Source organism: Camelus ferus, chromosome 5 (assembly GCF_009834535.1).
Source record: "Camelus ferus isolate YT-003-E chromosome 5, BCGSAC_Cfer_1.0, whole genome shotgun sequence".
Taxonomy (NCBI): domain Eukaryota; kingdom Metazoa; phylum Chordata; class Mammalia; order Artiodactyla; family Camelidae; genus Camelus; species Camelus ferus.
The window spans coordinates 44,410,558-44,427,125 of NC_045700.1; the positions used below are offsets into that span (position 1 = coordinate 44,410,558).

The window sequence follows — 16,568 nt, forward strand, 5'->3', positions numbered from 1 at the left end:
AATAGAAAACAAAGATAGGAAAAATATTAAGCCAAGGGGAGGTTGATAAACAAAATGCACAGCATACTTTCTTATTTACTCAGGGACCACACATTTGTTTTTGAGCTTCCTAGCTGCCAAGGCAAAAAGCAGTATAGAATCAGTTATATGATTTGCAGTATTCAGATTAAAAACAAAAGCAGTGTGCTGAGGATGGGTAACATAGTAAAAAATGTTTTCACCATCATCTTCATGGTAAATCCAACAAGTTTTTCAACATAGATTGATATTATGACTATAAAGAAAAATTCAGTCAAAATTAATAAAACAGTGCAGTTCACACATAAAGCTCTCTGGTGGCTTGGCCTAATACAAGATTAATTTTTGGATTTTCTAGAGTAATAGATTAAATGCCCACCTTGGCTATAAAACAAAATATGTCTAAAGTCAATAAAGCATCTAATTTAATTTTTTTCATATTTATTTATCTATTTATTATTTTTTAAAATTGGAATATAGTCAGTTTACAAATTTGTGTCAATTTCTGGTGTACAGCATAGTAGTTCAGTCAGACATATACATATATTTGTTTTCATATTTTTTTCATTATAGATTACTACAAGATATTGAATTAATTTTAATTTTTAAATTAACTTTAATCCATGTCATTTCCTGGCATACTCCTTGAGTTAAACAAATGGATTTCTGGGTAACTGATCAAGTTGATTTATTGTTGGTTATAAACTAATTATATTTTTGTAGGATATCTGCCAGAAATTATGACTTGTTTTAGAATATTCTTAAGAAATCCTTTCTATGGCTCATTCCTCATCTATTTCTTAACAGTTTTTATGTGTATGTGTTTTTTTAAAGTCAACTTTCTGTGTTTGAGTGTGCTTATCATCCTTTTCTCTGTCATGTGGGGGAGTGGAAGGACTGCACAAGTGAGAGAAGGAAGTCCCACGTTCTGTGGAAGTGTCATAATAACTAGGGATCTGTAGTGAGTTCATACCTCTGAGTTCATGGAGTCTCATCCATGGAGTCAGAAATTAAAGGAAGTTCAGTAAGAGCTACAGACAGTTCTGTGTTGTTCTTAACAGCTTTCCTTGATGGTAATCGTGTAAAATAGTCGATAATGGACAGAGTGTTTGAAAGAAGGAATCCTAATGGAAACTGTTCAAAACATTAAATTGAATGTTGAGTAACTTGGGGTTATATGCTTAAAACTTTGCTTTTCTGTATAGTAATTCATTCAATTTATTGAAAAATTTTGCCTACTCTACCATAAACTTGGAGGCTAGAGGGGATGAGGAGATACATTTTAAAATGTAAGACTCCACTTTTCTTCAGTCTTCTAGTCATCTAGTTAAAAAAACACATGAAACAGGTAAATAATGTGAGTATATAAAGGAGGACCAATGAGCAATACTGAGATGGAAAGAAAAGATTTGTAACATATATAACAGATAAAAAAATTAATATTTGTAATATATAAATAATGCCTTAAAATAAGTAAGAAAAAGGTGGTCTCATTAAAAAAAGGGTAAGGGATAGAAGTTGGCATTCCACAGAAGAAATTCAAATGGCCATTGAAACATGAAAAACTGCTCAAACTGTTCAAATCACTCTACATAGAAATCAAGAAAATGTGAAGTAAACTAATGGGACACACTTGAGCTGCTTCATAGGGTGTGAAAGTGAATCCAGCTCTGCCCAGGTGATGGTGAGATGCAAACTGGGGATCTGCTGTTTACTCATGTGGTTGCACGTCTCATTAAGGGTTCTTAACATGAGAGATTTCTGCCACACAGTGTAGGTCGGGTATGTAATGATGTGTACTTTTCATATGACAGTTGCCCCCAAATATTTCACCTGCAGCTCGAGAGATAGCTTAGAAAAAAGCTCGCTGAGTCCATTTTAGAGTGTATGTGTAGGCCACCAAAGTAGCATGTTCCTAAGAGATCTTCAAAGTAATTTTGACTATATGTGGGTTTTTGCCTTACCACTTTAGAACCTACACTCCATCCCTTACAAGTAATGTGATTTTACTATGCCACTTTTTTTTTGTAAAACTGGGAAAGACTACTAATGAAAAGTGTTGGTGAGAACGTGGGGAAACCAACCAGCATTACCATTCTTGATGGGAATACTGGTAAAGCCTTTTGGAGGGTAGTTTATCAGTATCTATCAAAATCTGAATAAAAAGACACTTTGGCACAGGGATTTTCTTAGAAATCCACCAATAGACACACTACGAAAGCTCATTGAAGTGAATGTACCAGAATGTTCATTGCAGGAGTTTTGTATTAGGAAAAACTATCTTCAGTAGAGGAATGGCTAAACAACTATGATATATACATTCTATGGAATGATATGCATCCATTAAGAAGAACTGTATGTCCTGACCTGGAAAGATTTTGAAAACAGAGACTCTCAAACTTTAGTGTGCATTAGAATCACCTGCAAGACTTGTTAAAGCACAAATTGCTGGGCCCTGCCCTCAGATTTCTAATTCAGGAGGTCATGTGGGATGCAGCGCAGGAAGAATTTGTATTTCTAAACAAGTCTCACATGATGATGATGATGATATCTGGGGTCTATCCTTTGAGAACAACTGTTCCAAAACTCAGCGTTCAATGAAGAAAATCAAGTTGAAGATTCTTATGTACAATATGGTCCTAGTTATGATAAGTCTCTGCATATTTGAATGAACATAAACTCATGGGAAAAGTCTCAAAAGATATGCTACATCAAACTGTTAACAGTGCTTCCCTCTGAGAAGGGGCAGCCCTTTTACTTTGGTTCTATGCTTATGTATTAATTCAGTTTTTTTACGAGGAGGATATATTTACATATGTTAAAAAGAAATTATAAAAAGAAACAAAAAGAGAACTAGTAAGTCTGTTCAATAGTTTTAAGAGAAATAGGACTAGAGTTTGGATGAGAAGGACTGATAATGATAGGTGATAGGGCAACAGAATCCAAAGTTTCCACTTTGAGTTTGGGTAAGCTCTCAGACTCTGGACACAGAGCTGCTTAGATCTGAGCCTGTTCACCTCTTCACTTCTCCCAGAGACTGTTCTCTCAGATTGTAGATTTGATGTTTCTACTCCTTGGTCTTATCCCAGTGCTGTTTAAACCTGTGCTATCACCTTGCACAATTTGGGCCCCTGTTCTTGTGGCCCTTCCCCGTGTGAAAGCCCTTCATAGCCTGACAGTCACTGGTAGAGTCACCTGCAGCTGTTGCAAGGTTGTTGGGATGGTACCTTAGGATAGGGTTTGGTGCAGGTGAGGAGTCAGAGCTGTGACCTGGGGAAGGGAGCTACTCACCAAGGGAGCTGTAACTTCTGGCTAGCCATTGCATGAACTTACTTAGACGTTTGGTAACTTTCATTGTTGATTCCATCAGCCTTTCTCTCCTTGAATTTGTATGGTAAATGTGAGAGAAGAGAAAGAGAAGAATTTTACCTCAGCTACCATTCCTGCTACTCCTATTAGTTCTACAGCCGTGGAGTTGTGTAACACTTCACCCCTTACACACTGTATCCACATTCATTATCTTGTTAATTCTCTGAAAGGAAGTGTTATACTTATTTTCTAGGTATGGAAACTGAAGCCCCATAAAGATTGCTACTAGGTAGCAGATTTGGAATTAATATCCAGGTTTTGTAACCTAAAGTCCAGGTCCAAGAATTCAAAAATGAAAAGGACCTCTTCCTGTTCTCAGGGTGTTATTTTAGTATTTGTTAATGGGGTAAAGAAATGGGTGGAGAACAGAGAATTTAAAAGTGGTGAACATGTTTCAGCTCTAAGGCCTCTAATTGGAAAGTGGCATAATCGTAAAATATTATAATTTTATTTTTCAGTAATGCACACAGTTCTTTTCAGCAAAATAGAATTGTATAGGTAGCTCATAAATCTCCTGAATGGGGGGCCTCCGATGCCTACAGATATGGATAAATCACACTGAGAGGATGCTGAACCGTGAAATGATTCTGTTAACATGTCATCTGTCTAGGATATATTTTCAAATCTCCAACAGAAGGGTCTAAATTATGAAGGGAGGTGGCCTAGCAAAGCTGATACTTTGGTATTTGATACGTTTAACCTCCTGCATCTGCTGCCTCTGCTTGTGTCAGTTCTGACCCAGTGGATGAGGTACAACATGGCCTAATGCTGAGAGTCACTGAAATTAACCATTTTAACATGCAGTGAACCCAGAAATTCCTGAAGATGTGTTATCTTGTGAAAAGTGATATATTAATTCTCCTTGTCTGGTCTTACTAAGAAATAGTGAAAATTGCTGAGTCGTAATGAGAATTTTGACCACAAAGAAACCAAATTTAATGAGTTCTTGCTGTTAAGCCCAGTACTGATTCTGATGTCACCTACAGTGGTATTTGGAAACTTCCCTTGAAATGGCTTTTGTTTTCAAATTGCTTTGAATGTAGTCTCAGAATTCGATGAGGGGACTAGTAGGTTTGAGTGGCCTGTGTGCACCTGGGTTTCAGTATACAACAAAGTGAAAATAGCTCTTTATGTCTAGAAACCTTGCAGGTGCCAGCTGACTGGTAAGGTACTGTTATTTTTCGACATTTTATCTTAATGCCCCTAGCACAAGTGACTTACTGTTTCTAAATGAGAACAAAAGAAAACATTTCATTTTTGATTTGGCACATGGAATGGGCTTTTCCAGCGGTTCTCAAAGCTTGTTCCCTGAACCAGTAGCATCAACATCACTTGGGAGCATGTTAGAAATGCAGATTCTCAGACCCTCCCCTAGACTTACAGAATTAGAAGCTCTACAGATAGGGCCTCGTGAGCTGAGTTTTAACAAGCCTGCGGGCTATTCTGATGCTCCCTAAGGCTTGAAAACACCTGGGTCCCTTTCCAAGCCCTCTGCTACCTTGATGTAGGTTCCAAGCCCTCTATTACCTTGGTGCAGATTCTCATAATGCCCCCGACCTGAGCCATTGGAGCAGCCCCTCCCAAATGATCTCCCTACCTTCAAACTCTCCATTCTATTCTCTACAGCACTGTATGCTTTTTTAATGAAATTTGAATTTCATCTTGTCACCAGTGGAGCGCTCAACACTCTAGAGGGAGCCCAAGTTTCCCCCATTAATCCACTCACTCCCAGGGAGTGTCCCCAGGCAATGGATGCAATAAGACCACAATATTGATGGGTGTGGGGTGGGGTGGGGTGGGAGGTAGTAACCATTATGGGAGGGAATATTGGGTAATTGATCTTTCTTCCTTTTCTTTTAATGAAGTTGTATGGTTTGTATGTGTTTTCCTTGGGATCAACTTTAGTTGCCATCTAAGATTTAGGATCAAGAGGGTCAAGATTCACAAGTGGGTCTCTAAGAAAGATTGAAAGAGGCTGCTGAGCCTGCTTTTGGTATAAGCATGAGGGCTGCCTGGAGCCAAGGCAAAAGGGGTCCTCTCAGCTCTCAAGTCTGACCCACCTCACACAATGACCGTCCAGGAGGTTGGGGTCAAAGCCTGAGCCGATAATTAACAGAGCAGCCTGGAGCAGTCCTGCTTTTCTCTCTTGGGAACTAGAGGCAAATGAAGAGATCTGAGAATTCTGAGACCCCAGGTCCTTGCTGTATATTATCCTAACAAATCTAGGATCTTCCTCTTGCCTCAGATCCCTGAATGACCCACATTTGCCCACAAGGTGAAGTCCAGAGCTCTTGCTACAGCCTGTAAGGCCCTTCATGTTCTGGTTCCAACTTGTTTTCTCTTGACACTGCCTGAATGCACCCTGTTCTCCAACCATATCAAATTAAGTTTCCTGAGGAAGACCTCTTTCATAGTTCTTTACATTTTTCACATACTGTATCCTCAGCTGGGAATGCTCATGCCCACTGTCTCTCACATACTCCACATCTTCCACATTCCCCTTGGACCCTGCCACTAACTACATGGTGACCTTTCTTTAAAACCCAGCTCATACATCACCTCCTCTGTGAAACCTTCTGCAAACCCATCAGGCAGGATTGGACATGTGTGTGTATTTATCACATAGTGTTGGTCTAAGAATTACTTTTTGTGACAATTGCCTTATTCCCACAGTAAGATATTCCCAAACTCAAAATGACCCCAATTTCCTGGGCCTTATGTAATAATAAGAGTCTGAGACTCCACGTTGAAGGGAGAGGGCTGTGGATGCCATAGGTTGTGGTGCTGGGCCAATATGACTTCCTATCTTAGGAATTTTAACTTAGAGGGTCGTTCCAACTGGCAGTATAATATCAGTATAGACTGGTTGGCTTACAAACAGCAGAAATTTATCTCTTCTAGTTCTGGAGGCTGGGAAGTCCAAGATCAAGGTGCTGGCAGATTCTGTGTCTGGTGAGAGTCCACTTCCTCGTTCATGGACAGCCATCTTCTCACTACGTCCTCATGTGGAAGAAGGGGTGAGGGATTTCTCCAGGATCTTTTTCAAAAGGGCACTAGTCCCATTCCTGAGAGTTCTGCTCTCATGACCTAATTACCTCCCACAGGCCCCACATCTAAATACCAGCACATTAGGGATTAGGTATCAACATACGAATTTTGAGGGGAAACAAATATTCAGTCTATAGCAGTATATGAGCTGAAAGGTTGGAAAGAGTGGAGGCTAGGATGGTCATAATGGACCTGTATCAAGATGGATAAGTAGAACCAGCTGAGGGAAAAGGAAAGTGCGAGGGAGAGAGGGGGAGGGGGGAAGAGAGACGGGGAGGGAGAGAGAGAAGAGGGAGGAGGGGGGCGAGGGAAAAAAGAGAACTAAACTGACTTTAGGAGTTGGTGAGACTACGTGTTTTAGGAATCTGATCCAAATTTCTTACCTTTCCTGTTATCAGCCTGGTTCACTTGGGGCCTGTCTGAATGTAATTTTGTGTTCTCAGGTTTATTGTAGTGCTATAGCCTTAAATAAAACTCCTTTTGCTCAAGCTATTTGAAACAAATTTTTCTTCAGTGCAACTAGGAGAGCTTTGACTAGTCCATCTCTGGGAGCTTTCTGAGGAAAGATACAAGGCGTCCCTTCTCTGTATCCTCAGTTCCTTATAGCACTGTGCCTGCTATTGGTAGGCACTTAGTCAGTACTGAATGAGTGAACTAACGCTAGGCACTAAGGATGCAGCAAAGCATCCAGGAAATTATTCTGTAGACTCAAAACTGAAAAGCATAGGGGTGAGAGGTGGTAACTGACTGCAAAGGGGCACCAGGCAACTGTTTGGAGTGATGAAAGTGTTCTCCATCCTGATTCTGGTGGTGATTACATGTCTCTATATGTTTGTTAAAATGCATAGAACTGTACACCTAAAAAGGAAAAGTTTTGCCTAATGTAAATTATAACTCAATAAACTTGACCTAAAAAATGAATCAATTGAAAAAACAGTGAAATGATTTCCTCCATAACATATTAATTTCCTAATAAAGAATCTCTAAACTTTTTTAATGTTTAGTTTACTCAATTCTTTTTTTCCTGTGACCTTAAGCTCCAGATAATAGGGATTTGGAACATGATTTGCTTTTTGGCATGTTTGACATTATTCAAAATCTTGCCAAAATGGAAGGTACTGTTTCTCCACTTTCTAGTTCTGAGTAGTGTTAGAAGCAAATGATTATGTTTAAAGAGAAATAAGTTCACTTTCCTGAGCTCCAGCTTCTGCTAGACCCTCATTTAAACATTTTGCCTACTAACTATTTGATTTAAGATATTTAAACAATATTGATTATACTGTCCTAAGCCTCCCAGACTTAAACACTGGCTCATAGGATGTTTAAACAAGGTGATTGAAAACAACAACAATTACAATTTATGAAGGTTGCTAAGGTCAAATACATTTGGGAAATTCTGGTTTAAACAAAGTAAACAGGTTTTTTTGTTTTTGTTTTTCTGTTTTTTAATGGAGGCATTATTGACATATAACATCATATTAGTTTCAGGTGTACAACATAATGATTTGATATTTGTATATATTGTGAAATGATCACCCCCTAATGAGCCGAGTTAAATCCATCTCCATACATAGTTAATAGTTTTTTTCTCATGATAATAACGTTTAAGATTTTCTCTCTTAGCGACTTCCAAATATGTGATACAGTATTATTAACTATAGTTACCATGCTGTACATCAGGTCCCCATAACTTACTTATTTTATAACTGGAAGTTTGTACCTTTTGATCCCTTTCACCCACTTCAGCAAGCCAATACCTGCCTCTGGCAACTACCAATCTGTTTTGTGTATCTATGAGCTTGAGTTGTTTTTTGGATTCCCTTTGTAAGTGAGATCATAGTTTTTTGTCTTTCTTTGTCTGACTTACTTCACTTAACATAATACCCTTAGGGTCCATCCATGTTGCTGCAGATGGCAAGATCTCATTCTGTTTTATGGCTGAATAATATTCCACTGTATTTATATATGTACCACATTTTCTTTATCCATTCATTTGTCCGTGGACACTTAAGTTGTTTCCATATTTTGGCTATTGTAAATAATGCTGCAGTGAACATGGAGGTCAGATATCTTTTTAAGTTAGTGTTTTCATTTTCTTCAGATAAATACCTAGAATGAAATTGCTGGATCATAGGGTAATTCCATTTTTAAGTTTTTGAGGAATCTCCATACTGTTTTCCATTGTGGCTGCACCAGTTTGCACTTACACTAACAGTGTTTAAGTGTTCTCTTTCCTCCGCATCCTCATTAACACTTGTTGTTTCTTGTCTTTTTGAGCATAGTCATTCTGACAGGTGGTTTTAATTTGGATTTCTTTGATAATTCGTCATGTTGAGCATCTTTTCATGTACCTGTTGGCAAAGATGTCTATCCAGATCATGTGCCCATTTTTTAATTGGCTGCAAAAAAAAAAAGATTTTTTTCTATTGAGTTGTATGAGTTATTTATGTACTTTGAGTATTAACTCCTTATCAGATAAACAGGCTTTCTTATTTCAGGACTTCCTGATGTCTTAGAATATAATCTCTGAAGTGAGAAATTGAGGATTGCAGATGTCTTAGATTACTATCAATCCCGTTTCATCCCAGATTTCCAGATGTTGCCATCTCCTTCCTACATCTTTGCTTTGGAAGTTGATTTAATTGAATTATTATTGTTACTATGACTTATTTCATGTGTACTATGTCCTAAATACTGTGTGGTTGCATGAATTTTATTTTGTTTTACTTTAGAAAGACATGGAGCTCTTGAACTTTTTATTCATGTTTATGCCACATAATACATTCATTAGCTGAGTACTAGCTTATTTTAACAATTAAGTCTCTGGTGCTTATAAGGAAGGTTCATTGTCAGGGCATGAATTGTTTTCCTGCCTTTTGTTTTAACTTCTGAGGAATGTTTCTTAATTAAGGAATTATTTTGCAGAAAACACATAGTACCATAAAACCAGTAAAATCTGTGCAGATTCTCACAGGGGAGGATCAAAACAAAAATAAGCACCTCTGAGTGAGTCTGCATATAGTTACAGTGATCATGAGCCTTTAAATACTCTCCATCATTTATGTTTTTTTAAACAGCAGAACTTTGTACTCGTTACTAAATTCAAGCTGTTCTCCTTTCTGCACTGAGTGAGGATCTTGGAGGTACAGTTCCATACTTTCTCCTGCTAGCCAGTGTCATCTCCTGGAAGGAATTATTCATAGATTACTTATGGAATCTTATTCCTGGAATGGCGATTGTAACTCTGGACAAATCAAGTGATACAAAGAGTTGGAATAGATTTCCCATCTACACCCACTGCCATAGAAAGAGACTTTTGCTGAAGTCAGGAGTGGGTGATGTGGAAACTAATGTTGATTCAAGTCCTAAGTGAACGATTCCTAGTGTGGTCCATTGAAATGGCAAATAAATGGGTCACATAGAAAACCTTGGAGCGATAAGAATGGGTCCTCTGTTATTTATAGACTACTTAACTAATAAAACTCAAGCTATATTAATTCTTCTCTCATGATGCCCTAAAGAGCTTTTTAGAGTAGAACTCATATGCTTATGGTTATCTAAGACCTTCCGAAATCTGCTTTGGTAAAATGAGGAAACATTTTATATAGTATGTAAACCCTGTAGCTTTAACATTTCTGCCATCTTAAGTTTGCAATTGTTAGTAGGTTGTAACTGTGTGAATAGGAATGTACCTGACCAGCTATTGGAAGCACAGAAATAAATCATTAAATCATTATGAGAGACTCAAGTGACGACATCAAAAAGGCAAATAGGAGTAGTTAGAATTCAGTTCTTCACAGGTGGATAATATAATGCCTGGCCAATACAGCCAGTTACCTTTCTTGTAAACATAATTCTCCACTCTTTTGTAGCAGCAATTTCCAACATAAATTTTACCAGCAGAAAAAGAATCAGGACTCTGACACAAAGGGGATGTGTTTTTACTTTATAATTTGTTTATCTGGATCATAATTCTGTTTCCAGTTTCTGTATATTTTAATCTAAAAGATGAGGACTGTTCTGTGAGGCCCCTCTCTGCTCCCAGATGTGGGCCATTTTATGTGTTATGTGGTAGGTGGGCTCCAAAGGTAACTTGTTACATGCAAAACCTGCTGCTCAGGCAGGCAAGGGTGGCTAAGATTACGTGAGCACCAGCTCTGGTTTGCTCCTGTGGAAAATGTCCTGCTGACAAGGTCACTGCTGACGCCCAGTGCCATCAAGCAGCACGAGGCCCTTGCAGCCCTAGGAGAGATCTGCACAGAAGGCTCCTGCTCTGCCTGCTCCTAGTCAAGTGAACATCTGAAATGTGGGGCTGTGGCTGACCCTAGGAGCTCAGGTTAGCAGTAGTAGGTTTGGTGGCTTTGGAAGCACAGATACTCTGTTCTGATGTTTGTTATGGTTAATCACATCATTACTGGACTGTTTATGGAGCATACTATACTTTAGATAGGATTTCTGAAGAAGTTAAAATTTAATGGTGTTTTTCATTGACCATAGCTGTTCTGTGGCAATCCTTGGGCAGTCAACATCTATGACTAATGCAAAAAAAAGTTATTAAATCAATGTACAACAATTGCTGGTTTTCAAAGAGATTCTTGATTTGTGCGTAATGTAACATATAAGGGTAACTGTACTGTAGCTGTGTGATTGTGCAAAGAACTCACTGGGCACTGCTTTTACAAATGAAAGCTGGTTAGAGGGAAATGTGTCTGTTACAAATGGCTTCATCTATTCATGCAACTTAGGAAACCATTTCTTTTAGGCTGGTGATTTAAGGATAGCTCTGCTGGGAATTAGGATTTTTGTTTTAACTGTACTGTTTTTTCTGATTAAAAAAAGTGATATATGCTGACTGCAAATATTCAAATATATGTCTTATGGAGAATGAAAGTCTGCCCTAATCCTACCCCTCAGAGGGTGACCACTGTCAACAGTTTGCTGGATATTTGCCAATATTTTTTGTGCCGAATACCCACACACGCACGTTTCTGCAATTTGCTTTCCCTGCTAGCATTTAAAGGAAATGTATTTTGGAAGGAAATTTCCTGATATAATGGAAACTAACTTTTCTCTATATTAGATTTTTCAAATTATGTTTCTGTGCCTGAAATAGGTTAAGATAGAGGCATTTTCAATGCCTATTTATCTCTGTAATTATCCCAAGTCCCTGAGAGGCCATGGTTGGTTTATTAGATAGATTTAGAAAGAATAACTGCAATACTAAGCCTTTTCCTACAGAGTGGGCTTCCAGTGCACAAAGCATTACAATTATTTGGAGACAATCTGTAGCCTTGGAAACAATTTGGCAGTAGTGACATCAGAAGCAATTATGTGTAATTTTTGTCCCCAGTTTATCACCAAGGTAACCATAGCAGGTTTTCCTGCTTGAAAATTTAAGAATGTCATAGTCCTGTATACAGCAGGGATGTAGGAAAGGTTTATACTCAGAATCACTTCTACAATTCATTCTGTTTCCCTTATAAAACAGCCCTTTGGAATAAAAGTAGCACACATCTATTTTTGACAAAAGCTGTGTGCTTTTGAAGCTATTAAATAAGATTCCAAATACCCTAAATACTAAAAAGAATTCATTATGTTTACATTTTATGATGTACTTCCCTGTTAGAGTATCTTCTGCTTTGAACACCAGTTATGGGACACATCGTTTTACAGAAACAGAAGAAAGGAGACAAGTGGACCATCCCTTGGCCCTTTGTAAAGCAGGGACAAACTGGCTCATTCTTGAAACACGGGATTGTTACCACTAACAGCTATCATAATTGCCTCCTCCTGGGTTGAAAGGTTAGTTAGTTCTCTGTGCAGCTGCCAGAAGGCTGGAGGTGGGCAGTGGTGCTTCCAGTTGAAACTGGCAGTTAAAGTGGCACATTATGTTTGGGTTATTGGGTCTCCCTGATAAGTGGCATACTGATCCTGAACAAATAAATAAGAGAAATAATGAATGAAAAATGCCTGGGTATGCACCTTCATGCAGTATCGTAGCAGTATGCTGGTGCTTCACTTTCCCAGGAATCCCGTTTGCCCCACAGCTGAGCAGTTCTTGTGAATTCTTGGCTCACATTCTCCGTTTCTAGTCCCTTCCCTAAGCAGAGAACTCCATGAAACAAAGACCACAGCAATAACCATCCCACAGCTCTTGGCTGATGTGAAGTAGAAAAATGTCCATGCCATTCATCTGTCCTCTTAAGTCCAGGGGGAAGAGACTGAAGGAGAGGCAGAGAGGAAATGCCTGTCCTTATGGAATCAGTACAATATGAATAACCACTGAGCACCCTCTGTGTGCCACTCCTGCACAAAGCAGTGAATCTAATATGAACACTCAAGGGGCCCAGAGTCTGGTAGGAGAGGCAGTTGTGTAAACATAATCACTGGTGGAACTGTATGACATTCTCAACATTTAGATGTTTTTGACCTACAAGTAGTAGCAATCTCTTGTGGTTCAGCCCAATACATGTCAGTGTGGTAGTTATGATAACAGAGAAGTGTTTGAGTCCCATGGGGGTGTTTAGTGTGGGTGCAGAGCAGGCAGTCAGGAGTCAGGGATTTTTTCAGAGAAGTTGAGGCCTACCCAGAATTTTGGTGAATGATGGGGAGAAGACGAAAGAAAAAGGAACCTTTGAGAAAGATGTTTATGATAAAATAATTTATTCCCTGAAGAGAGTGGCCTAGGTTTTTAAATTTTGACTTCATTTTTGTGTTAAATATTTAAAACATATAAAAAAGCTTAGAAAGTAATGACACCTGTGAACCTCCCACATCTGCTTAAATTCCTTTTCCTTAATGAATAAACTGTAATAGACAGGAGTAAAGGGCCCCAACTCATCTCATTCCTCTCTCTCCTTCCCTAGAGGTGACCCTCACACTGAAATTGGTGTGCAGCTTTCACATGTTCTTTTAAAAACTTTCATTGCATGTACATATATTAATAATATAGGGCATAGTTTGATTCTTCTAAAATGTTACCTAAACTGTTTCATTCTATACATACTTATTTGTAGCTTGCAAAACATGTTTTTGAGGTTTATCCATGTTAATGCATGTAGATATAATTTGTTCATTTTAACTGCTGCATAGTATTCTATTCTTAGACTATATCTTACTTTTTGTATCCATGTTCTTATTGATGGACATCTACATTGTTATTATAAACAATACTGTAATTTTCCTCTTGTGGACATGTACAAGGTAATTTTGGAAAACATACCTAGAAGTAGAACAGCGTATCTTCAATTTAATCAGGTATTAGCAACTTGCATTTCAAAGGTTTTTTTGTCTTTATTAATTTATAGGAACACCTTGTATATTATGGATATTAATCTTATTATTTTGTGTTTTATAAATATCTTCTCTAAGTCTGTGGCTTGTATTTAACTGTATGACATTTATTACTGTACAGAAGCTTTTAAGTTTAGTGTGGTCAAGTGTCTCAGTCTTTTTGCTTTTGAGTATGCTTTTTGTATTGTAGAAATTATTACCTGTATTAAAATCATAGTTGCTCTCTACGTATTTCTTCTTTGCAGATCTTAAAATGTAGCATTTCTCCTTTAAGGATTTTAATTCATCTAGAATTTTCACTTCTTATTTAATGTGAGAGAAACTGAAATCTTTTTTATATTGAAAGCCAATTGTTTGAATACCATTTATTGATTAGTCTTTCCCCACTGATTTAATATTTCATATCTACCATAATCGAAATCTCATTTTTATGTAGACCTACTTTGGACTCATTGGTCTGTTTGACAATCCTGGTGTGAATACCCTGCACAATTTAAATGGTTATGCTATGATAATAATTCTTGATACTGTAAAGCAAACTTGGCTTAATAAGCCAAGTCATGGAGTCTGGTCTAGATTTGAGAATGGGTAAATAGAACTTCCAAAACAGCTAATAGTAGTATAAAGGAAATGCTTTATCTCTCCATTGCTCTTTTCTATCTCATGGAATTAATTCTGGCTCTCCTGAAGTTCAATGGTCTTCCCACTCATCAAAATGGCATAGTTCTCCTTTAGCTTAGGTCTTCTTTTATGTCTTCCAATTAAATTTTATACTTTTTGGTAAGTGTTTTGCATATTAAAAAAAAGATTTATTCTTAGGTACTCAATTTTTTTGTTGTTACATTCATGGTATTTTTGCTTGTTAGTTCTAATACTTAACTAGTTCTTACTAGTTTTAATGCTTATTTCTTATATTATGTTAAATAGAAATGATAGTGGGCATCTGTCTTCCTTCCCATTTTAAGAGAATGCTTCCATTGTTTTATAAATTTTTTTGGTAGTGATACTCTTTTAGGTTATAAGTATTTCTTACTTTTGAAAAAATTATGAGTAAGTGTTGAGTTTTATCAAAAGCTTTTTAAACATTGTGTAGATCATTTTTCTCCTTTAATTTGTTAATGTAATGAATTGCCTTAGTAATTATGACTAATAATTATATTAATGGAAATAGCTTTTCAATCTTTTTTCTCTCTATTCTTCACATTGGATAATTTCTATTGATTTATCTTCAAGTTCATCTACTTTTATGTCATCTCCATTCTGTATCTTAGCCCTTCTAGGGAGTTTTAAAATTTACTTATTTTTTTTAGTTCTAAATTTTCCATCTATTCATATATGTGTGTCTATATATTCTTCTATTTCATTGCTGAGAGTTTTTTACTCTTTGTATTCATTTACAGAGTGTTTGGCCTTACTTATAGACTCTTTTAATAATAGCTGCTTTAAAGTCCTTGTCAGATAATTCCAAAATCTGTGTCATCTCAACATTGATATCTGTTCATTGTCTTTTCTTGTATGAGTCAAGATTATCCTCGTTCTTTGTGTGCTGATTAATTTTGGACTATGCTTGACATTTTGAATATGATGTTATAAGATTGAGTCTTTTTTAAATCTTATGGAGAATGTTGATATTTTTGTTTCAGTAGACAGTTGACCTGGTTGAGTTTAGGCCAAAAATTTTATCCAGCTTCCTGTGATTTGTGATTTAAATATCAGTTTCAAAACCTTTAGAGTATTACTCAGATCTGTCCTGCATGTGCGCTACCCTGTGGCCAATCTGGGACCTGGGTGGTGGTTTATTTCTTAATTAAATTCACAAAGTTTTTGATATGCTCTTTAGGATCAGATCCACACATGCATAATTTGGGAATATGCCCATGAGTTTACAACTTTATGGAGTTGCTTTCCTAAGCTTTTTCTTCTCTGTAATCTTCATGGTACTGTCTGGTTTCCTGGAGTTTCTCTTTTCAGCCTTACAGCCAGAAATCTGGGTGTTTATTTGCTCTGCTCGGCTACACACTTTATATGACTGCACTTATGCCTGGGGCCAAGTGGCTGGGTGATAGAGAAAAAAAGGAACAGGAATTCATTCCACCTTGTTGAGACCAGAGCACCAGTGATCAGAGGAGAAATTTCCCTTCCTTTGGAGTTTTAGGTGCTGGATGCTGCCAGGAGGACCCTTTCTAGCCTTTGAAGCCTGAATTAGAGGTATTGTCCTGAAGCTCTCTTTGTCCGTGCCAGTATCCACTTCTGGGTTTCAGGCTGCCTTTGGATCAGGATAGGGGATAGGGAAGGAAAAAATGGTAAATTCACCACTGGTTAAGTGCTACTTAGAATTTTGATCTTTTTTCCCCAATCCACCAGGCCCTGTTTACTTTTTAGACTCTTCATATAACTGCTCCATGCACTGTGTCCAAATTTTGTAGCTTCATTTGGTGTAAGAAACAAGATAGAGTTTGTTTACTTCATCTTATGTAGAACTAGAATGCATTAATCTTTTTAAAGAAATATCTTTGGTTTCATCAATCCTATTATTTCTTTGTTTTCTATTTCATTAATTTCTCTACTTAAAAATAAAATTTATACTATTTTATTTGGGCTTATCTTGCTATTTTCCCCGTAATTTTTAATTGAATATTTAGCTCAATCTTTTCTTTTTTCCCCTATTATATACTTAGATATGTTATGAAATTTCTTCTAAAAATTGCTTTTACTTCATATCACGATTCTGTATATGTAGTATTTTCATTGTTAGTCAGTTCTAAATATTTCCTAATTTTTATTTTTATATTTTTCTTTAACTCATAAATTATTTATAAGTTTGTTTTACTCTTGGAAAC

The 16,568-nt window shown here is 37.1% G+C and overlaps 1 protein-coding gene across 1 annotated transcript in view; it reads left to right on the top strand.

Moving 5' to 3' along the window:
• The window catches only part of MYO3B (myosin IIIB), a 313,633-nt gene that overhangs the window by 17,810 nt on the left and 279,255 nt on the right, over nt 1-16,568 (top strand). The window contains exon 2 of the mRNA XM_032479659.1: nt 6,289-6,404. Within this exon, the coding sequence (XP_032335550.1) occupies nt 6,391-6,404 (14 nt within the window). The 5' untranslated portion in view covers nt 6,289-6,390. The remainder of the gene's footprint in view (nt 1-6,288; nt 6,405-16,568) is intronic.